This window comes from Triplophysa rosa, linkage group LG24 (genome assembly GCF_024868665.1).
Source record: "Triplophysa rosa linkage group LG24, Trosa_1v2, whole genome shotgun sequence".
Taxonomy (NCBI): domain Eukaryota; kingdom Metazoa; phylum Chordata; class Actinopteri; order Cypriniformes; family Nemacheilidae; genus Triplophysa; species Triplophysa rosa.
In genome coordinates this window covers 314531-338296 of record NC_079913.1, presented here as the reverse complement: position 1 = coordinate 338296, position 23766 = coordinate 314531, and the positions used below count along the sequence as shown (strand labels likewise).

The following is a 23766-nucleotide window of genomic DNA, read 5'->3' as shown; positions in this document are numbered from 1 at the left end:
AAACATGAAAATTCTGTCCTCATTTACTCGCCTTCGAGTTGTCTGTATAAAAGTCTTTGTTCTGATGAACACAGAGAAAGATATTTGGAAGAATGCTTATATCCAAACAGATCTCGACACCCATTGACTCCCATAGTAGGAAAAATACAATGGCAGTCAAAAGTGCCCCAGAACTGTTAAAAGATAAAGTCATTTTTCCTACTGTAGAAGTCAATGTCTGGTCTGCGTGTCTGAGTGAATGAACTGCACAGTTTAACGTGCTACACGCGTGATGCTCGTGAATCTGTCTGCGTCTGCGCTTTGTGAGGACATGAACTTCACCTCCAGAGTTGCTCTGAGAGTTTATTTCACAAACATGTTGTTGTTTGAGTGAAGAAACAGACATAGTAAAAAATAAGCGTCTTCCGACAACCTGCCAAAATAAAAGTCATAGGCTGTATATTACTATTTAATAGTAAAAAAAGAAACTAAAACTAATTTAGATAAACTAAATGCATCATGCATAAGCTGAAGTTGAATTTATTCTTTCTATTTTTATTACATTTGTATTATATTGCATTTTGAATGTAATATGGCAATGGAATGTACTAAATGGGTTTAGTTTTCACAGATATTAATGTATGCAATTTCAGCAATAAAAACTTTAATTGTTCTAAAAAGGAAACAAATTAGTTGTTCATTTTAAGAGACGTGTCTTATTTTCTCTTGTATATTTAGAGTTGCTTTTTAATAAAGAAAAAGTTCTTATTATCCGAATACCCGATTAATCGGTGGAAAATCAGTAGAATACTCGATTAGTAAAAGAATCGATAGCTGCAGCCCTAATATAAAGTATAATGAAATTCTGTTTTTCTTTTTTAGTGTTGTTTTAGATTTTTGAGACCAAAAGTAGTTTAGTCTAACGTCCTGTTATTTATTTTGTACAGACAAAAAAAACTAACGTTGGCCGTTTATCGTCCACAAATTTGCAAAAAAGTCATATTTCTGGTTGATTTAGTTTCAGCTGCATAGGCTTTTTCGCTGTGTTTACGTTTCTTCTAAACCCGTTTGGGTCCTCCTAACCTTCTTGTTTTCTCATGGTCTTCCATATCGTTCTCTGCAGTTTCACATACGTTCCCATCCTGCCCGGAAAGCTGCTGGAGGTGCTCAGCACTCCGACGCCCTTCATCATCGGTGTCAACTCCCTCTTCCACTCGGAGACGCAGGAGCTGGTGAGATTCTCTTCCGTACGTCTTCTCATCCCACAGCTGAACCAAAGAATTTGATATCCAACACATGGGCCATTGAAAGTTATCAGATGACATATGGTGCTGCGTGTGGATACTCGTTCATGTGATGCGCAACTTGCGATCAGATACAATAGGGAAAATTGACCAGTTTTGGTTTCTAAACATCTGTTGAAATTCAAGGGTTTTAAACCCACGATGCTTACATCCCTGAACTTGTGTTTGAATGAATTTAAGCCGGAAATACAGTGAAATGTGATTGGACGCACAGCGTTTGACGTCAACAACAACCGATATGGGCTGTGGACTCCCTTTAAGAACTTGATAAGAGTGTTTATATTGCTGTCTGCATGATTATATGGTTTAGTTCAAGCATTTGTGCTATCTGCAATCCACACTCCAATCAGATTATTTTGAACCAATATATGGCTTATCATGACCCAGCAGTCTATCTGAATTTATATTCATGCTGCATAATTGTGTTTCAGGTGTGATTATGATGATAAAAGTCTTTTAATGTGGAACTCGTGACCCCTCGAACATTTATCTTCCACAGCTATCACACAGTTTTTGTAGTGCCGAACACCCAAACAATAGTAAATCAGTCAGGTGAATCTGCGTATCTTTCTTTGGAAAGAATGTTAAACATGGCTGAACACATTTATACAGCGATGACCTGTGTAATTGAGTCCAGATGAGAGATCCACAAATAAATCTCGCTACCTGGGTCGCCTTGTTGTGACGTTAGTTATTGTAATGTTGCGTTAAAAATGGAGATGGCTGTTTTTTTTTTTCTCAAATCATTTTGCAATGTAGCCTATAATAATCCAACAGTTTTCGTTTATTCGTATTTTTATCTTATAGGCCTAATGTGGAATGACAGTTTTTAATGAAGTGTTTTGTTGTAGGGGTACAGAGTAACTTACATGACATTATTTTAGCAGTCAGTTATAGGACTAATTAATATAGGCTATTCACAGGCTCAATTTTTTGTTTGAATTTACTTTGTTTTGCTCAATTTTATATTAAGTTGTATTGTATTTTATTGAAAAGCAAGACAAATTATAAAAAGCACATTTTGACTATTCAGTTTGTGCAATAGTGAAAAAAATAGCTTAATAAATAGAAGAAATGCAAAAAAACGTGTTCGGTATTATTCGACCTTCGGCCAAGTGTTTCACATCATGTTCGGCTTCGGCCAAGAATTTTCGTTTCGGTGCATCCCTAGTGGGAAACATGGAAGGAATTCTACTATTTCAACATGTCCTTCTGCGTGTCTATGAGTGAATGAGCTGCATTTAACTCGGGGATTTGTCTGCATCTTTCTCTCCGAGGATGTGAACACATGAACTTCATCCACAGAAATGTTATGAGTTTATTTTACAAGCATTTCACTGTTTGAGTGAAGCAACTGTCAAACACACTGAAGCTCAAGCGACCACCCGCCAAAATAAAAGTCTGAAAAAAATTTGAACCAGATGATAACTGTAGTAAACACTATAGTATACTTTAATATTTACTATAGTAAGGTTCAATAGTACACAAGAATTTGACTGCACTTTACTGTAGTAATACAGTATTTTTATGGACAAATGTATTTACTACTGTATAGTATAGCATTGAAAAAACAGAACTCAGAAAAATAAAAAAGGTAAAAAACAAAAAATCATAAGGCCCTAATTGATCTATTTGTATAACTTTAATGTCCTTTTTCAGTTACCGGTCTGTTCATGTGATGACCTGCACTTGTGTTTTTTAAAGATGATGACGGACGTGTACTGTACTTGTGCTACAAGTGTTTGGCCTGTGCTACAAAACTGTAAACCTCTGCAGCACCGGTGCTGTGTGCAAGAAAGTGAACGCACAGCCCTGTAATCTGCAATTTTATGTTTCAAGCAGAGGTGATGAGAAAGTTACAGATTGCAGCTTTTAGTTTTATTTGTAGCATGGTAGCATATTATATGTTTGTAGAATATGATTTCTTGCTATACAGGTATCAGTATGAATGATTATTGATGATTAATGATGTAGGTATTGATCTGCGTTCTCGATATTGTCTGTGCTTTATTCACAGCTGGACGTCATCGTTGCAGATTTAGACGGAGGCACAGTTACCATTCCGGAGTGTGTCCACATATCCCTGCTGCCTGAGCCTCTTCTACATCACACACAGACGGCCATCTCCATGGTAACCAATCACTTTTAAGCGCTTTGTAGAAACATGTCATTCACAGGAGGAGGTCCTGATATCAGGGTTGTCATCAGGAGTCGAACAAACCACAGATTAAGGAAATCTAGCCGTTGAGATCAATATTGACCTTTGTAATGAGGTTTCATGCGAAATGTTTCAGCATGTGAATACGGTTCAAGCGTGTACTTTGTTAGTGTGAAGTTATTCATAGTTTTTAGTCGTTTTTGTTATAATCACAGACCGCTGTGTTCTTTCTCTGAACTAACTTTGAATGGTTACTTTATTACCCAGAAGGTTTATACAAGTTTACTGTATATAGATTCTGCCAAGAAAGAAAAACCTACTCATACAGCAATATGACATGAATACTGAGGTGATATACAATATTAGGAAACATCCTGTTGAATGAACAAATTGAGATGTTTCATGAGTCATGCTTTCATACTATATCAAAGGAAGTCATTTTTTTCTTCACAAAAACACCAGCTTAACAAAGTGCAGAAGGCTTTGTGGTCGAGTCCTTAACACCTTTTAAAGCAAATACCAGACCTGTCAACGTTCAGACTAAACTGCGCAAAGACTCATTGCACACTGAAGCGCCTTGAGGTGCACAGCTTTGTTCGATGTGTTGAAACAGGAAGTGTATTGAGTGGCTCCTCCCCCTTTTAAAATAGCCAGCATCATTTACTTTACACCGGCTCCTGGAATCTAATAAGAAGTGCATGATGATGTCATAAAAGTTGTTGATCCCTATTGGTGGAAGTGAGAGATGTTTTTAATGTTATATCATATCAATGCGAACTTTGCCACGTACTGTTTTGGAGCACATTAGTTTCTTAGGGCTGACTGAAGAAATGGATCTTTAAAGGGTGTTTTTGTGTTTTCCTGCATTGTAGGTGTTATATGGGCGAACTGGAGTGTCTGCTTGTTCATATTGAACCTTAATCACGACGGAAATGTTGTTCCTCACAGACTTGCAAGGAACGCTCTGTCTCTCTAAAATGTGTGTCTGTTGCGCCATGGCGGACAGACTATCCCAGTAGGATACATGTTTGTGCAAGAGCCGTATCTCATACCCGTTTCCCTCAGAGAGATCATAATCATGGCTCAGAAAAGAGATGACCATGCCTCTATTACAAACCCATTTCATCTGCTAATCGCCTTGAAAAGCTTGCTTTCCACTGTTTTTAATCCTCAGTGTTTCAATAATCTAAAGATTAGAGATGCTCCTGATAGTTGCCATCTTCAGTTTATAAATCCCGTGTATTTACTGGGCAGATGGAGCGCAGCTTGGAGAAGGAAGAAATGGATCTGTAATTAAAGCAGGTCGCTTCGGCAGCGCTCACGTGGGCAGAGCACATGGGCATGGTTTACGTTTCAGTAAAGCGACTCGAATCTTGTGTTGTAGGTTCTTGATCCAGAGCTGGAAGTGGCCGATCATGCTTTTCCACCCTCCGTTCAAGCATCCACGCTGAAGGTTCAGGTAAGTTCTCCATCAAGATCAGCTGTCTCGATCAATTCCACCTCATGCTGAAACTGTCGAGGTGATGGTGACGTGGACGTGTGTTTTAGGACAAGGAGATTCGCGCCATCTTCCTGTGGCTGTTCGCTCAGCTCTTTCAGGGCTATCGATGGTGTCTGCACATCATTCGGATCCACCCAGAACCAGTCATACGCTTTTATAAGGTCCTGCAAAGACAAGTCCAGGAATTACAGTTCACGGTTTACCTTCATGGTCACTGAACTTTGTTTTTCTCCAGGCTGCATTCTTGGGGCAGAGAGCACTAGCTGAGGATGACTTCCTCATGAAGGTGTTGGACGGCATGGCCTTCGCCGGGTTTGTGTCGGAGCGGGGTCCACCCTACAGAGCCACAGATCTGTTTGATGACGTAAGTCTCGCATTCGGCTGTTCCCGTCGGGCACTTTTAATCAAACGCACAATGATATTTCTGTAACACATGTAATGTTCTCTTTCTTTGTCTTTCACAGCTTGTAGCCAATCAGGCGAAGCGCATTCGACAGGAGACAGGAAATTCTCAAAAAGTGATGAAGCATGTTAAGGAGCTGGCAGAGCAACTTTTCAAAAACGTACAAAAGCATTTGATTCTGTTGTAATACTTTCAATGTATCGTATTACTAACGCCATCATTATTTCCACACCCTGCTGTAGTTAAACTAAAACTAATAGTCAAAAAGGAGTTTTTAGGTGAATAAAGCTGTGCACTCTTCTCGCAGGAGAACCCGTACCCTGCGGTGGCCATGCACCGAGTGCAGAGAACGGCAGAAAATGCTCAGCCCCGTGTGCCGCAGACCTCCTTCCCACCCCTGGACGAAGTCAGCGTGCAGCTCTTTATAGATCACGCGGCTGCCAAACTTAAAACCGCTCCACCTGTGGTCAAATCCGAACTGAAGGGCTTGGTGCCGGCCGGCCCTCCGCTGGGTTAGTTTGCCACGCTGGCTAGTTTAAATTGAGTGGCTAATGCTAACGTCCAACTGGGGCAGAATTTGTTGTGATCACATTGAGCTCTAAATGGTCTTTTATTTCTCTGGTTTCTAGCCGACGTAGTGGACAGGAATGGGAACGTTCTGGCCAACAGTGCCAGAAGACTAGAGGTGGTCAGAAACTGCATCATGTACATTTTTGACAACAAAATGCTAGAAGCCAAGAAGGCACGTTTTCTGATTTTCTCTGTCACACATTGCTCTTAAACATCAGATGCTTGTGTTTGTTAACGTGCACATGTGTGTATTCAGTTAATGCCAGCCGTAATACGGGCTCTGAAAGGTCGGGCGGCTCGCGTGTGTCTGACCCAGGAGCTTAACCAGCACGTCCTGCAGAACAGAGCCGTTCTAGATGACCAGCAGTTCGACTACATCGTCCGCATGATGAACTGCACCCTACAGGTGAGAAAGAGCGAGCATCGTGCTTTAATGTCAGACGGGCAGTGTATTTATCAAGTAGATACACGTGCACGCGTTTACAGAACATTTCCTGGATGATGTTCGCTTTGAGTCACCTGATTTCCAGTCCCAGCTGGTGATCTTTTCAGACTTGTGTTCCTCTCTCTGTCCCCCATCTGGTTTCTCATCTTCAGTGTCCTGTGCGATAAACCCATCGGCATCCCAAGGCCCCAAAAATTGTTATGGATAAGTTACTATTAGCTAGGGCTGTCACGATTATGAAATTTGATTGACGATTAATTGTCTAATAAATCATTGCGGTTATGGCGATTAATTGTCTGTTTTAGGACTTTGGCGATTATGACGATTAATTGTCTGTTTTTGAGCTTTGACATTTAATTCTCATTCATTTTTGATTCAGCGATTGAAATGACCATATTGTTCTGAATACAAGACTATGTTTTTTTCTTGGAAATACATCGGAAAAAATTGGGTCATCATATATTTAAGGTTTAGGCTTTTACCTGTCAATAATACAACCACCAAATACTTGTAAATTGATCAGGTGTGAATTGAAGCCACCATTAAAATACTATCAGTCACAGAAAAGCTTCTAGTCTGTTTTTTTCTCACTTGCAAGACTACAGTAAAATTTTACTTGTGTGTTAATGAAATTTTGGTAGACTGGTTTTCACACTGAGATTTGCTTAAGTAATATTGAATTGTACTGCAGGTAATTTGTATATGTTTTTTTTTTTTTAAGTGATTGTGTTGTGGTGGTACATTTTACAAGTATTACCATGCTTTAGTTACAATATATACACTAAAATATGCAATATGCAGATGCACTACAGCTCCCCCTAGTGTCTTCTATAGAGATGTGCGATAATTGCGATGATACAAAATCATCGCGATGAGGTCAAACAATCGCGATGAGACGATTATTTAATAATCGTGACAGCCCTACTATTAGCATTCAATTCCTTTCAATGTGTGTTTGTGTGGATTCAGGACTGCTCACATATGGATGAACATGGTATAGCCGCTGCTCTCCTGCCATTGGTCACTGCCTTCTGTCGGGTATGGGAACATAGAGTGCCTCTCGTGATTCTTATAATGCATGAATCTATTGAATATATTGCTGTTGCATGTCCAAATGATAATCAATATGACGACAATAGTCCTTAGCATAATGTAATCTTGATGATGCACTTAAATATAAGATCAAATTAAAACGATAATAGCATATGTCTTTTAAAAAAGAACCTGCTAGTTTATATAATTAACATAGAAATATCATATTGGAAAGGAATACGCCATATTAGAATATTGATCTGTTCAGAAGTTGTTTATGGCATTTTACCGTAGGTTATACAAATCTCTAGTTGTATTTGTATTAAACCACTCTCTATTAACATTGATTAACGGGTGTTTTCAATTGTGCGTTCTAGAAACTGGGCGGAGGCATCACTCAGTTCGCCTACAGCTGCGTTCAGGAGCACACTGTGTGGACCAACATGCAGTTCTGGGAGGCCATGTTTTACAGCGATGTTCAGAAACACATCCGCAGCCTCTACCTGGAGAACGAAGACGACGGAGATGCATCCGCTAATGTAAGCAGCCACCTTCGTCCGTGTTTCATACCTTTCTGGTGTTCTCCTCACCCTTGACCTTTGTGTGGTTCAGGACGGCGAGGGCGATCAGCAGCAGGTGAGCGCGCTGGAGCTGGCGTCCGAGCAGAGCCGTCTGTGGCCCACGCTGAGCAAAGAGCAGCAGCAGGAGCGCGTCCAGAAAGAGGAGAGCACTGTGTTCAGCCAAGCCATCCATTACGCCAACCGCATGAGCTACCTGCTCCTCCCGCTGGACACCAGCAAGAACCGCCTGCTCCGCAGCACCGGCCTGGGCGATGTGGAGAGTGTCAGCAACAGCTACGTCACCAACAGGTGTGTGCTCGTGTGCTGTTGGGATTTCTCAACGTGGTCACGTCAGGAGGATGGTTTTGGGATCTTGTAATGTCGGTCAACTTTATCAAAGATATCAAAGTTGGAAGGTCGTTTGTATTGTTTCTCTCCATCAGTATTGCGGGCAGCATGGCGGAAAGCTACGACACAGAAAGCGGCTTTGAAGACGCTGAAAGCTCGGACGTGGCCAACTCCGTCGTGCGGTTTATCAACCGGTTTGTTGACAAAGTGTGCAACGAGAGCGGAGTTACCAACGAGCACCTGAAAGCCCTTCACACCATGATACCAGGTACTGCCTTCTACACTACGAAATCAGTCTGAAAATGCACATTTGAAACGTTAAGCGTTATTTGTGGAACTTTCATGCAGACATCGTTCAAATGCACATCGAGACGCTGGACGCAGTCCACAGAGAGAGCAAGCGACTGCCGCCCATCCAAAAGGTAAACAACTCATTGTTTTACGTTCCACTGGCCAGGGAAGCACCCCGCTTCACCCCCTCCATCCTTGACTCCGAGTGCAACGGCAGGTACGGCACAGTCTCGCTGACCGCGTCCTGTGTGATGCATGCTGGTTTTGCAGTCCACTTCCTGTCCTCCACCCTGTTGACCTGCTATACTAAGCACACTAAAGTCTAAAGTTCTGCTTTTCGTTGCTTTGAAGGAACGTTGAGGGTTAAAAACAAGGTGTGACCTCTATCGGCAGCATCTGTGGCCTTACCACAGAAAATCACTTGAACTTGTCCATCAGTTTGTGGAAAACAACTCATTGTTTATAGAAACGCACGGACAATTGAAGTCTAGGTTGTTTTACAAACAAAGACGAGTTGAATTATTTTTTGGCCCTTTTATTGTCATTGCTTAACTTGTTATCAACGTTCCTTTTCTGTGTTGACTTTTATCTCAGGTTGTGCTGTTTTTTTAACGCCCTCAAGGCTTATTTGACTTTGTTTGGATGTCAGTTTATAGGTTTGCCCAAACATTTTCGATTTATTGCACAATGGAATGCTTTTCTATCTGATCTCGAGCAGTTCTCGGTGCATAACCTTTTTCAAGGTGCAGTGAAGTGTGGTAAAGAACACCTACTCGTGTTTGTTTGCGTTCATCTGGAAGAACGACGCTGCACTCTCGCTCCACAGTATTCTAGGAAAAAGCACTCGGCGCTGGAGAAACCAGTCATGCATCTGTCATCACTAACAGTGAACCGTTTCCCATAATCTAACCAAAGCGTGGCTAGACAGGTGAAATCTGTTTCCCATCAGGTTTGCTAAAGTTTTGCTGTGTCACAACACATGTACGCTTTATTTGTCAACTACGTGAAAATGCTTGCACGAGTATCCCATCCCATGCTCAAGTTTCCCCACGGATGAATCTACGCAACTTGCTTTCTTCTGTGGAACACAGGAGGAGAATGTGACTCAAAAGTTTCAGGGGAATTGAACTGCATGCCTTCGTCTTCATGGTGTTTCTGCGCTGTGTGCTTTCAGAACAACACACTGCCAAACCTTACGTATCATTTCACGTTCATCTGAAGAAAGTCAGTCGTATGGCTTTTATTTTTTGGGGGCAAACTTTTCCCGTAAGCTCTGATGAGTTTGGTCAGGAGATCTGTTTACGCCTTTGATTGTTAAACCTCATAAATGTCAAACTAACTGTGATGATATTCTCATCTGCTGTGTGTCCAGTTGGTTTGTGATTTGACGGTTGTTTTCCTCACGTTCTTGGTATTTTCAAGCATCTGCATGCTTAATGTCATGTTCTTGTTTTTCCCTTTGTGTCCAGCCTAAGCTTTTAAGGCCGACGCTTCTGCCCGGTGAAGAGTTTGTGATGGAAGGAATGAGGGTACACCTCATAGCAGACGGGCGAGAGGAAGCCACGGGTGCGCTGGGCGGTCCGCCCCTGCTGCCGGCCGAGGGGGCCGTCTTCCTGACCACCTACAGGATTATCTTTAAGGGCACGCCCACCGACCCTCTGGGTGAGCTCTGATTGGTCAAGGGGCACGCATGTGTCTAGGGTCTTTGCATTATTAGTGACGGTATCTTTTTTGAAGAACATTCAAAGGTTGGCATTTTTGGCCAAAATGCATTGCATGTCTTACGTTTTTAGGTGAAAAGCGTGTAAACGCCCCCTTAGTTTTAGAGGTTTTATGGCTGGATTGAAACCCGTAGTGCTGCTGGTGATCATGAGTTATTGAAATGAAACTTAGTTTGGTGTTATGGAAAGAGAACAATCGTTTTCATTCCAGCACAAGTAGAACGTTTTAAAAGCCAGTGTCCGTGTGGCTAAAAGTCTTGACACCTTTTTTCTCTTGTGCAGTCGGCGAGCAAGTGGTCTCCCGCTCCTTTCCCATCGCCTCTCTTACGAAAGAGAAGAGACTCTCAGGATCTCAGGTGAGCGTTCCCTTGGATCAGTTCGTCCAGGAGGGCCTGCAGCTGCGTTCCTGCACGTTTCAGGTACAGAGCTTCACTTGTTCTTGTGCTTTCTCTTTGTGCTTTGCACTTCATTGAGTTGCATTGCATCTGGTGTTCAGCTTGTGTTTAAAATCCACTCTAAAGATGCACTGCAGCGATCCATTATCTCTCCTTTTCATGCTGTAGCTGATGAAGATCGCCTTCGATGAGGAGGTGGCTTCAGATTTGGCTGAGGTGTTCAGGAAACACGTGCATAAGCTCAGATACCCGCAGCACGTTCAGGGCACGTTTGCCTTTACTGTGGGCCAGTCTGCCAAGCTTGTGGTGGAACACAAAACCAAGGATAAGAACCAATCATTAAAGTAAGAACTTAATGAAATCTTTCTCACTCGCCCCACTCATGTTTTAGGGGTTTAAGCGTTGGGCCCTAGCAAAGCCAAAGTCATGAGTTTGATGATTATTTTGCATCATTTATTCATCCTCATGTCATTCCAAACCTGTATGACTTTCTTCTGCAGAACATAACAGATATTTTGAAGAATGTTGATAACCAAACAACATTGGCCTTCATTGACTTCCATTGTATGGAAACACCGCTGAGACATTTCTCAAAATATCTTCTTTCATGCTTCACAGAAGAGTCAAATACAGGTTTTGAACGACATGAGGGTGAATAAATGACAGAATTGTTATTTTTGGATGGACTTTCTATCACTTTAAATGCATTCTACAGTAAGTCGCTTTGAATAAGTGTCTGCAAAATGTGTCTTGCCACGGCCCCTTTAAATTTGCATGTGTTTGTTTTGAATTCTGTTTAAACTTCAAATATGTATTATATTGTGAGAACCGTAAATATTTGTGTGTGTGAATACTCCGAGCAGACCTTTTCTTTCTCTCTTCCTTACACACGCACACACTTTCATTCTCAATCCAGCTAGTGTATTTCCTGTTTGGGTGGTGTGCGTGTGGATGCTTTGTGTCGGTCCCCAGTGGCACTACTAAAGACACAAGAGCAAGTAAAAGAACAAGCGAGTAGAAACACTAAAATTAGTAAGCAGTGGAATTGGCTTAACATTCAACATTTTTATGGCAAAATCAAAAATGCACCATGGCAATATCTCATATCTTAAAGACGGGTTATGCATCTTCCCTTTAGATTTGGAAATGACTACTTTAATTCGTGCATTTTGCGGACATTTTTTAAACAGACTCAACTGTGTTAAGGCTTGACGTTTTTATTAGCGTGTGCATTCGAACCCATGACCTTGGCGTTGCTAGCGCCATGCTTTATCTGTTGACATTCATAGTAGCCTGATTATATTCTTTGCATACTAAAATACATTTGTAAATGATAACTACACATAGGCGTGTTTATTTTTGATGTGGTTCTATTGTAATGGTTGAATTATTTAGCCTCTTCATCATTTATTCAGAGGTACTTTTAAAAAAGAAATGAGTGCTTCGAACTAAACTAAACTGGATTGAAATGTTTGAAATGTGCTTTGCTGCCTTCTTTAGAACGCTGTCTAAAAACCTGGTGAAGACTGCAAAGAGAACCATTGGGCGGCAGTATGTGACCCGGAAGAAGTATTCTCCACCCACCTGGGAAAACCGAAGCAGTTTGCAGTCGGAGATGGACGAAGATGAGATCTCTGGTGAGATGCACCTCATTTTCTTAACGCGCTTCTTTTTTTGGATATGCTATTTTTTCCCAGCTAAGCTTGTTTTATTGGGTAATATATGATGAGGTCATTTTCTAATTGATCAGTGTCTGAAGAGCCTGATCAGAGTTCCCTCACGTTGTCCTCCACCATCCGTTCATCTGACCGGCAGACGATGAGTAATGTCGTCGAGCGGGCTTGTTGCCGCGACTACCAGCGGCTAGGATTGGGAACGCTCAGTAACAGCCTGACCCGATCCAAAAACGAACCCTTCCGTATCTCAACCGTCAACCGGATGTACACCGTCTGCCGAAGGTGATTTCCACGTTCTAGAACCGTCCCACACGGAGTCCAGTATGGACATCACACGAGTAATGTTGCTTTTTGTGTCATGGTTTTGTTAGTTACCCCGGGTTACTGATCGTGCCTCAGAGCATCCCGGACTCCACCATCCAGCGCATCTCTCGCTGCTACAGGCAAAACCGCATCCCCGTGGTGTGCTGGAGAAATTCTCGCACCAAAGCGGTGCTTCTGCGCTCGGCCGGCCTGCACGCTAAAGGCGTGGTGGGGTTCTTCAAATCGCCCAATGCGCCCACTGCAGGTAGAAGGCAGAAACATCTTACACACAATCTATGGGTTCATTCCTCTGGCTCACTCCGAGCTATGAGGTCAAGAGAAGCCCTGGTTGGAACGGCTTGTGCGTGTCTGTTTCAGGCCCGTCTCAGGCAGACTCCACCAGTCTGGAGCAGGAGAAGTATCTGCAGGCCATCATCAGCTCCATGCCCTCCTACAGCGACGCCAGCGGGAGAAACACGCTCAGCGGCTTCACCTCTTCACACATGAGCACATCAGGTCATCTTTAGCCTAATGCTAACTCCTAACCCACAACTAACAGTCCATGTCACACAGTGACCCACAAGCTATTTAGACACTCAGAAAGCGGATTCGTTTCATTTGCATTAGAAAACAAATAATCTAACCGAGTGGATTATTTCAAAGAATGATCAGGCCTTCCATGTATATTATTATATTTGATAAGGTCTGTGAAACAGAATTGAATTGTAATATTGATCAAATCAAACATTTAGTTAAAATCAAGTAATAATCAAGGAAGCTAAACCCTAAGAGAGAACTTAAAAACATTTTTTAATATTGCACCAAAGGTTATTTTATTTCATTTCAGGATTTAGCGTATGTATTTATTTTAATGCCCCAACTTATTTTAGTTTATTGCTAGGGGGAAAAAAGCCAATTGTCCTTTCATTTGTTTTCAAATAATATTTAGGCTTATTTTTTTATTTCAGTAAACATAAATGTTTTGGTAGTTTTAGTTTCTGTTTAATGGTAATAACCTTGGTGTTGGCATCTCAGCCAAATGAATTCAGCTGATGACATATCATAAAAAGATGTTATTTTCCTATCAGATAACATATAGCCTCTAAAATACATATCGTAATTTGTTCTGTATTGCTTTATATACCACATAGTTCTAAATAAAGGTGATTTTATTTTCCGGTGGCACTTATATTTGTATTTATGTATTTATAATTATATATTTATTTATAATGTAATTCAATTCGTATTTGAGGTGTCTAAATGGTGTTTGGGGACACTGTGATATCCACTGCCTAATACGTCTTTGTGCTCGTGTGTGTTTGTTTGTTTGTTTGTTTGTTTGTGTTTGTTTATTTCTGGACATCAGACTCATCAGACAAGCTCAGGCAACCTAAAATAGGAGCGTTAATGAAACAGGTCATGGGTGCTAAAGAGGATGTGCCGGGAACCTTCAGTAGAGGAGGTGAGAGCAGTTTGTGTTTCCGATACGATACGTAGTCCTGTCAAGACTTGGCCCTCTTTTCATTTGTTTTAGTCATTTATGAGTCATTTTTAGGCGCCTCTGCAATATAATTGTAGATGCCCGAACCAACTCGAGATTGTATTTTTTGGCGAATGGTGGTTAGTTTGTGTAATGAAAGTAACGGGCATTTTTATGTCGTCTGACCTTAGCGCTGGGTCAGAGGGCAAGGGTCATCTCCCTCTCTCAGCCTAGAGTTTCGGTCAAGGCCCGCAACTCGCCTAGAGGTACAGTAGGCCCGCCCCCTGCTTTCAAATCTAACCAATCAAAGCACAGCGGCGCCAGCAAACGTCAGCTGGCACTAAGTGTCCATGTGGTGTTGATGTTCTCTTTTCCTGTGCTGACTAATAATTGACCACCATATATGTATGTATGTTTGTTGTTTGTGCAGATCTGAGTGTCTCTCTTTGCATGTGAGCCACCAAATTCTGACAGTTCCTCTGTTTTTTGTTGTCCGTTGTCTTGTAAAGTAGACCTTCAAAATTACTCACAAACACAAGTGATTCCCTATTGGTTGATTGTGCGTTCTCTATTGGTGAAGACTTTTGATTGTCTGTGTTTTTCAGGAAAATGGGGCAGTATTCGTGGCAGTGGGCGGCTCAGCATGTATAATGCTGATGTGGGGAACAGGCTGGCTGGGAAGGAGTCGCCTCAAGCCAACGGAGGCCCAGCCGAGCCCTACTTCCTTCGGCAGCAGAGAGCATACCTCTACATCATTGGAGACAAGTCCCAGTTAAAGGTTAGTGTCTCAGACATTACAGCTTAGACTAATAAACCTGAATTACAGTATTAAGCTAAACTCACGTGTCTCTGTGCTCAGGGCGGAAAGCAGGACTCTTTCCAGCAGTGGGAGGTGGTGCCCATCGAGGTGTTTGACATACGGCAAGTGAAGAACAGTTTCAAGAAGCTGATGAAAGCTTGTGTGCCTTCTTCAACCAAAAACGATCCAAACATGACCTTCCACCGCTGCCTGGAGGAGTCCGAGTGGATGAATCTGGTACATTCCTACACATTTTAACTAGCCTACAGCATCATTTAATGGAGAAGTGTCGAAAATTCTTTATCACAGTTTGAAATGCAAAGATAACTTCAAGTAGGCATTTTGTATGTTGAGTTCCTTACTTTGGTGCTATGTTAAGCATCCCGACACAGCAGCATTGGCTCAGCCAATGGTTTGCGTTTGAAGGCGGGGTCATTTTTTGTCCATTCAATGGCAGCCTTTGACATATGCAAGTTCAATGTATTTGTTCATTATCTTCTAAAACTATTCAAACATATTTGTTAATTGAAATGAAAATAAATATAGGCCTAAATATTATTTAAAAAACCTCAACTGGCCGAAACGTAGAAATGTTGCTGAAGCAACAAACTTTACGTTTAAGGTGAGGCACAAAATTATAATGGGAAAAAAGTCGAAACCACGTAAAACGAAATAAATTAAATCTAAAATAAATAATATTACAAAAGCATATAACAAAATTGCTAACAATTAACTAAAATCATAAGAAAACTAAATATAAATAATCATAAGAAAACTAAAAATATGAAAATAAACACCAATATAAAATATAAAAAAGAAAATATTTTTCAGATTCGATTAATAGGACTAGGTGTTATAATCCCACTATTTCAGCACAGTTGAATTGCCCAATAGGACATTTCCCTGCACGCCTTATGCAGGGGGAAGCAGTCAAGAATATGAATAGAGGAATGGAGGTCTGAGGTTTCACTGGTTCGTCGGGTAGGCATCCTCTGTGTTTGGGGGATAAATGATTATAGAAACACATAGCACACTTACCTTTCCTTGCCATTATCAGAGAGACATCTCATGTGTTGTGTGTCCCAATTTCATCACATTATCCTGAGTGAAAGATGCCTTTTGGTGAGGTGCTGCTGATAATGCCCTTTGTATGGCTCCCATCAATGCAACACATCGTCAGTTGTGCACCTCAGCCTCATTGGGTGTTTCGGCCCTTTATCACAAGACACCCTCAGCCAAGGGAGGCCCACCGCAAGTTGATCAGACCTGGGTGTATGTCGCATTGTTACAACGGGTTACAACCCGTTGGCTAAGGCTGTTATAGCCCCACTGGCTCCGTTAATGCACGCTCAGTGCCCCCGGTCCCGTATGGCATAACAATACAACACACAACACCATTTATTACGTGGTCACTTGGCAGCCCATATTGCGTCCTTCCGTTTCAACCAGTGGCTGCTTCTCTCAGCAACAGTGGCAAGTTCTTTGCCTACCGTCCGTTGGCCCTGTCCTCTGATCCCCACTTTCTTAAGCAGCCTTGTAGTGGAATTGGAAACAAAGCCCCTGCAGCCCACCTCCAACGGGAACACTTTCGCTGTCCATCCCCGATCTTCAGCCTCCGCTGACAAATTGGCATACCGGAGATTCTTTCTTTCAAATGCTTCGTTAATGACCTCTTCCCAAGGTACAGTCAACTCAACTATGAGGACTGTCCTACTGGAGCTGGACCACAGAACCATGTCGGACCGCTTGTTGGTCGCTGCGATTTCCAAGGGGAAAGTAAGTCTGTGGTTTAAATCAACTCGCATTTCCCAATCCCTGGCTATACTCAGCAGACTGAATCTGGGGTTAAGGGCTTGGCCCGCGGTGTCTGCACCTCCTGAATAAAGGGTTGCCTTTTTAGAGAGTTAGCCTTGGCGTTTTGGGGGAGGGCATTTGCTGCCACTCTCTTGGTCTCTATTGCTGCAGCAAAGCTCTTTAGTACTTGAGTGTGGCGCCGTGTGTATCTCCCCTGTGTCAAGCTCTTCTTACAACCCACAAGAAAATGTTTGAGGTCTGCTGGAGCTGCACATAGGTGGCAGGCTGGATCCTGTCCACACCAAACATGCAGGTTTGTTGGTGAGGGCAGCACATCATATGTAGCTCTTATGATAAAGCTTAGCCTGTTTGTTTCCATACTCCACAGCTCACTCCAAGTGATTTTGCGCCGTTCAATGCCTTTCCACCTCATCCAACGGCCTTGCTGGGCTTGAGAGACTGCTCTGGCGCATGTACTTGCTTCCTCTTGACGCCGAACCTCCTCCACTACCAGGTGACGCTGTTCCTTTGGTGTCGCTTTTCGCCACATGGGTGTGGATTGATGCCAAACCAAGTCCCCCTCTGCCATGTTGCACTTGTCCCATGATGTCCTTATGTCTGAGGGCTGCCTTTGCATCTCCAACCGCTGTTGTTGGGTTCCATTTCCTTCCTGTCGCTACTGTTGGAGCAGCATCTCTTACACAGGGATCACAGGATTCTTTAAGCGTCATCTCTAACCTTGTTTTGGTGCATTTATATTCCTCCACAAGGCTTGAAATAGGAAGAGAGAGATCCATTCCCGTACAGCCCTATGTTGCTAAGGCATCTTGGTAGCCCAAGCCATTTCCTCACTTGTGTACTCACCAATCTCTCCAGGTTGTTGGCGTGAGACACCGTGAGCTCATACATTGAAATTGGCCACATCAGGCGTGGCAACAAGTCAAATTGGAAGCACCAGAGTTTCTGCGACTAAATAATTAAACTAAAGTAAAACTACATTAACAAAAAACAAAATAAAAAATAACAAACTCAAAATAACAATATTTATTCAAAATAACAACGTCGTTATCGATGTAACGTCATTTTTGATTTGTTTGTGTGCTGTAGCTTCACAGGCTTCTGCAAGTGTCTGTTCTTGTTGTGGAGCTGTTGGACAACGGTTCCTCCGTCATGGTTAGTCTCGAAGATGGTTGGGATGTCACAACACAGGTGGGAGACTCATAACTTTCCTTGCGTACAATCACATACAACTGAATTTGCATAAGCTGTGCACACGGTGTATTTGAACGTTGGGTCATTATGTGTTGGGTGTAGGTGGTGTCTCTGGTTCAGCTTCTGTCAGATCCGTACTACCGAACCATCGATGGCTTCAGGCTGCTGGTGGAGAAAGAGTGGTTGTCGTTCGGCCATCGATTTAGCCATCGCGGAGCCCAGACGCTTGCCAGCCAGAGCAGCGGGTTTACGCCAATCTTCCTTCAGTTTCTAGACTGTGTGCATCAGGTATGTGTTGTAGTGGACGTCAGATATAGTATTGTGGGTGGCTGGTGCCACAGTTATCAGCTGATTGTGTCAGCATGCCTAGTGTCAGCCGGTTAGTTGGGCTAGTTATAAATGCATACGCTTCAATAATGACTTTCAGTAAACATTAATCATTTTTAGGCTGTCAAATATTGTTGATTATAGTAGTAATTCATTATTTCTTTTGTATACATTTTTTGGATCATGTGCATTATGTTTTTTAAGTTTCTTTGCATGGCTTTTGAGGAAGTGTTTCAATCAATTTGTTCTGTCTTAACTTGTGCACTGTAAAATGTACCTAAATAGGCATATGACTGTATTCTTAAGGCATTGATAAGAAGTTTTTATTGATTTCTTGAAAGTTGTTTTACAGCAAGGAAAAGGAAAAGGAGATCTTGTTTTTCCTAAACTGGTGAAATGATTTCCGTTCATTAATACATTTAGCTATAGAAGGAAATAACCATATTTATTGTATTTTAAACTCAGATGAATGAAGTAAACTTTTATATTGCTCTTTGAGCACTTTTTCTTATCAAATGCAATACATTATAGTGGGTGACAGCGGAGCTGTTTACTGGATTCACATGCGTCCCTCAAGTGTCTGTCCTGGGCCCAATTCTTTTCTTAATATCTGCTATTGGTAAAATGAATGTTAATGTTACATGAATTCACTTTCCTCTGCACTTCCCTTTTTCTACAGATCCATCTGCAGTTCCCCATGGAGTTTGAATTCAGTCAGTACTACCTGAAGTTTCTGGCCTACCACTACGTCTCCAACCGCTTCCGCACATTCCTGCTGGACTCTGACTATGAGCGCATAGAACTGGGTGGGTCTCTTATCAACATTAGCAGAAGATTGTCATTTAAATGATACATAATGGCTACTGTAATCAAATTATTTTATTATGCCCTCATATTGTGTCATGCTGTGAGGATTTACAGGAAGATTTGTTTATGTGTACTGTATGTACAGTTGTTAAACTCTTTATTTCGTCTCTGACGTGACATATGGTCTACGCAGGTGTTTTGTACGAGGAAAAAGGCGAGAGGAGGAACCCTCAGGTGTGTAAATCAGTGTGGGATTACATTGACCGTCTCAACAAGAAGACTCCCATCTTTTACAACTACATGTTCTCACCTGAGGAGGAGGAGGTATGCGGGCCTCTAAAATATTTTATTTTATTTTAGTTCAGCTTGAGAACAACTTTATTGTGTTTTGTTTTTGTTTATTATATGGTTTACATATGTATTTTATGTACTCTACAAAAATGAATTTCAAATAACGGCCACAAATAAGCACACTTCACATGACACAGTGTTTTTTCTTACATTTTATTGTAATACTCCATCGCCCTCTGTTGGAAAGCGAGTGTAACTTCTCTTTTTTCCCTCACAGGTCCTAAAGCCATACAGCTTCATCTCAAACCTGAAAGTTTGGGACTTTTACACGGAGGAGACGCTTTCAGAGGGTCCATCCTTTGACTGGGAGTTGGTGCGGGGCAGACAGGAGAAACCGTCGGAGGAAGCGGGTGAACGACTGGAGACAACAACTCCCAAATCGCAGCGAAGGATTGTTTGGCCATGTTACGACAGCCTCAGTAAAGTAGTGCCTGATGCCATCACCAAACTGTTGCAGGTGAGGATTAAAACCCTTGTCAATTAGAAACCAACCTAGTTATATTTTGGAATGTTAATATTGTAAATATGATTATGTGTACAGGATGTGCAGAATCTAGAATCCGAGTTGGGCCAGCCAACAGAAAAATGGAAGGACACGTGGGACAAGATTAAGACAGCCCAACGGGTGGAGTCCAGACTAGAAAGCAGGGTAAGTCACTAAGATACACCAGCGGTGTACCTGCTGAACATTCCGTGTACCAGATCCCAGAATCCCTGTTTTATCTTTCCCCAGCACTCGTTTTCCAGCTCTCTGCTCATGTCGTCTAATCTGAGTCACCAGCGGCGCTCTCAGGGTGTGTATCTGCAGGAGAGCGGGGTAGGCTCCTCTATCAATCTGGCTCTGGACTGTGAATCCGCCACCTCAACGCCTGCGGCTGGTCGGCCCAGTACCAGCACGCTCTACAGCCAGTTCCAGAGCACTGAGAGCGAGAACAGGTGTGTGAAACCATTCTTCAAACTTCTTTTACTCGAAAGGAATTTATACATCAGCCAGATGTTACTTTCGGCTCAAATGTCATATTCATTTTCCTAGGAGCTTTGAGGGTATTTTATACAAAAGAGGCGCTTTGCTCAAACCGTGGAAACCACGTTGGTTTGTGTTGGACAAGACGAAACACCAGGTACTTTTTTGGTTATACTCAAAATGTTTGGGGTCGGAATCATAACGATTTCCACATCTGAATCCGTGCTTATACAGTACATATACAAAACACTCAAATCAAGAACACTATTCAAAGTTTGGCTTCATTCTCATTTTTTCCCAGTTGCGATACTATGAATCACGGCAAGACAAAGTGTGTAAGGGAGTAATCGAGTTAGCCGAAGTGGAATCTGTCATCATGGGAACGCCTGCCATGGGAGCACCTAAAAACATTGACGACAAAGCCTTCTTCGATGTAAGATCTCTATATTACCAGCTTGCTTACTTTGTTCGTTGCTTTTTCGAAAAAGCTCACATTAATCCAGCGCGCACTTATTCGTCCTCTTTTGTTTTTACAGCTCAAGACGACCAAACGTGTCTATAACTTCTGTGCCCAGGACAGCATGAATGCACAGTTATGGATGGACAGTATTCAGAGTTGCCTATCTGACGCATAAGAGAAAATAACTGTGACTCTTTGGAGGGCGGAGCTAATTAGGGACATTGCTCATTGCCGATGGGCGGGGCTTCCCCCAGCGTTCTCCCAGCGAGAGAAGTTATAACGGACGGTGGTATTGGACTTCACAGTATCACACCTCACATTTCAACGTTTTTAAAAAACATGTCAAAACTTATAAAAAAATCGAATTCCCATAAAACTCATATCAGTAGTCTTTGTTACTGTTGCCACATTTTTCCTAACACCATCACATTCCCTGGATGTTCTCTAATGCTTGTTTGAAAGATGGCATTGTGTTATTTCTGATGGACTGCGATTCTTCATCTGACATGTCCAAGTGTCGCTCGCTCGCACCCTCCCGTAACGCTCTAATACTGCCAATGGCGCCTTCAAGCTATGCAGGGGCTCAAGCATGCCCAATAACTCACAAAAGAGTGACGCGTCACGTTAAATTCTTGGGATTGATCTGAATTGAGATTATCACTTCATCACTGGTCTACTATTCTGTCTTCTCATTGGCTGGTTCAGTTCTCTTACTCCCTCCTGATTGGTTGGCTTTGGCTTTGGCTTTGTCAGAGCCTTTTCTGAAGCAGGGTCTACATGCAACGATCCATGAAGGATTATGTGTGAATTGTTATTACATTTATTTACGTCCAAGTAATTGTCCAAGTTTACCACGGCTGAAGTTTTGTCCAATTTGATCAAAATGCCATCTGGAGATTATACATTCAGATTCGAGTGTTTACAAGGTGAGTCTTACAAAATATTCGGTTTTATTTTCCCCCGACAAAACAGCAAAAACAACTATCGCTATTAAGAATCTAAGGGATGCTGAAGGACATGGAGGGATAGTTTTGTCATGATAATTTATCCACAGAAATGTGATTCTTTTATGAAAGAGATGCCGATCGACGGGGAGACATTGTCTTGAGAGGCTTTTGTAACCACTTTGTTTCATCAATTGTCTGTTTACATGAATCGGAGGCTAGAGACTGGAGCTGGTTGCCATGACAACTGGTTTCAGCATCACTTCCTGTGACAGTTTATGCAAAAATACTGTAAATATGTACATGCAATCAATACAGTTTATCTCAAATGGGAACAATTCAAGTTAAATTGGTTTCTTGGGACCTGCCATATCTGTTTATGGAGATTTCTCAGTACATCCATAAAAGTATTTAGAAAAATTGGAAATCTGGAAAATGCAAATGGAAAACGTTGAGAGGACAAGCAAGGCCGGTTGTCATTCCTTCCAAGTTCTCCAGGCTCTGAGGCTCTTGTGGGTCTGTCAGAATCAGTGTTTTTTTAGTTTGTTACCTGTTCTATGTTGAATCCTGTACATAGAGGAGTTTGTTTATATTATTCCTTTAAAGAAAGAGTCTATTTTGCCAGACTTTGTAAGGATGCACGGAAGAGGATCACCTGTTTATCACAGGATTGGACACCAGAACTAACACACATACACAGTGTAAAATAGGGTTATACTTCTGAATTGTTAAAAACGAAATTGTAGATTTTTGTTCCAATAACTCCCTTTGTATATAATACTCAGAAATGTATGTTAATGCTAGTAATTTATTTAACGTTGTCTCGAATATGACTCCTCAGAGCACCACTTAACTTTTAAATTAGACATCCAATACGTGCCATTGTTTATCTCTGTGTTAACGCAACTAATGATAAATATTTTTTTGGAAAACCTTCAGATGTGACTCATAAATAAACCCAGAGTTTCTTTTTATTTTTTTCTTTATCTGATGTTTGTTACTCCAGAAAATAACAACGCTCACCTAGTAAACGTTGACTTGTGACAACATAAATTGAACATTTTAATTATTTATTTTTCATACTTTTTTATTAGATTTATTTAATCTGATTCAGGTTCTGTTGTCGATCATGCCATATGTTTTTTTTAGGATTAAACCACTCTGGGGTTTATGACCTCCTATCATTTGGCTGCTTTATCTGTGTGTTGATTTTGTCTGTTTACTAGTGTTACTGGAGCTCAGTGAAGATGATGGGCATACAAAACCAATAGAATGCTTTTACTATCAAAAATAGTTTACAAGCTTCTAATAAATAACCTGTTATAATTTGCATTGTTATAATTTTATGTTATTTTTAAATAATTTATACAAAATAAACACTATAAAATTATTTTATGAAATATGTCATTAAAAATGATAATATATTATTGTTACAGGTCCTGGTCAAAGGGAGGAACTTTATTCAGATTAAGCTCTTTTTCAATAAAAGAGTAAGAGAGACGAGAGTTTGCTGTTAGTCAAGCGGTCCTCTGTGTTGTCATTATTAATAAACAGTATTTAACCATAAAGAAAATGCCATATGTGAACTGAATACTAGATTCATATATATAAACACTTAAATAACAAATAGATCAAGAAATGGATCGAATCATCCAATAACTTGTATATAAATGGTTCAGACTCTCACACAGCTCTTTTACACAAACTTAACTTGTATAAAGACACTCGGGTAAGTAACACATTACAATATTATTAAGCAATAAGTTAAACATTTTAGTCAATTTGATTTAATTTGTTCAAATGTCACTTTTACTATAAACTGTTGGACACTTGTGAACCTCTTTCTGACATAACATCTATTTAACATAATAATACAATAACTACTCAACAATATAAATAAACATTCATGTGACATTAAAGCATATGAATTACAGACTCAATC

The 23766-nt window shown here is 41.3% G+C and overlaps 1 protein-coding gene across 11 annotated transcripts in view; it reads left to right on the top strand.

Annotated features, from left to right (window-relative positions):
• The window catches only part of sbf1 (SET binding factor 1), a 42250-nt gene extending 19242 nt beyond the window's left edge, over window positions 1-23008 (top strand). For 5 of the 11 annotated variants that reach the window (XM_057323783.1, XM_057323773.1, XM_057323778.1 and 2 more), the window contains 35 exons: window positions 1103-1226; window positions 3301-3414; window positions 4826-4900; window positions 4990-5103; window positions 5178-5306; window positions 5407-5505; window positions 5653-5857; window positions 5975-6087; window positions 6172-6321; window positions 7330-7398; window positions 7770-7931; window positions 8005-8261; window positions 8396-8568; window positions 8649-8722; window positions 10061-10253; window positions 10595-10731; window positions 10876-11051; window positions 12208-12344; window positions 12458-12665; window positions 12755-12951; window positions 13065-13202; window positions 14053-14148; window positions 14358-14432; window positions 14772-14944; window positions 15026-15202; window positions 17867-17968; window positions 18074-18259; window positions 18978-19104; window positions 19299-19429; window positions 19674-19913; window positions 19998-20105; window positions 20190-20392; window positions 20490-20577; window positions 20722-20853; window positions 20957-23008. In XM_057323783.1, the coding sequence (XP_057179766.1) occupies window positions 1103-1226; window positions 3301-3414; window positions 4826-4900; window positions 4990-5103; window positions 5178-5306; window positions 5407-5505; window positions 5653-5857; window positions 5975-6087; window positions 6172-6321; window positions 7330-7398; window positions 7770-7931; window positions 8005-8261; window positions 8396-8568; window positions 8649-8722; window positions 10061-10253; window positions 10595-10731; window positions 10876-11051; window positions 12208-12344; window positions 12458-12665; window positions 12755-12951; window positions 13065-13202; window positions 14053-14148; window positions 14358-14432; window positions 14772-14944; window positions 15026-15202; window positions 17867-17968; window positions 18074-18259; window positions 18978-19104; window positions 19299-19429; window positions 19674-19913; window positions 19998-20105; window positions 20190-20392; window positions 20490-20577; window positions 20722-20853; window positions 20957-21055 (4981 nt within the window). In that variant the 3' untranslated portion in view covers window positions 21056-23008. The remainder of the gene's footprint in view (window positions 1-1102; window positions 1227-3300; window positions 3415-4825; window positions 4901-4989; window positions 5104-5177; window positions 5307-5406; window positions 5506-5652; window positions 5858-5974; window positions 6088-6171; window positions 6322-7329; window positions 7399-7769; window positions 7932-8004; window positions 8262-8395; window positions 8569-8648; window positions 8723-10060; window positions 10254-10594; window positions 10732-10875; window positions 11052-12207; window positions 12345-12457; window positions 12666-12754; window positions 12952-13064; window positions 13203-14052; window positions 14149-14357; window positions 14433-14771; window positions 14945-15025; window positions 15203-17866; window positions 17969-18073; window positions 18260-18977; window positions 19105-19298; window positions 19430-19673; window positions 19914-19997; window positions 20106-20189; window positions 20393-20489; window positions 20578-20721; window positions 20854-20956) is intronic. The other 6 variants (XM_057323780.1, XM_057323779.1, XM_057323774.1 and 3 more) reach the window with 4 other exon arrangements.
• Window positions 23009-23766: the final 758 nt, after the last annotated feature.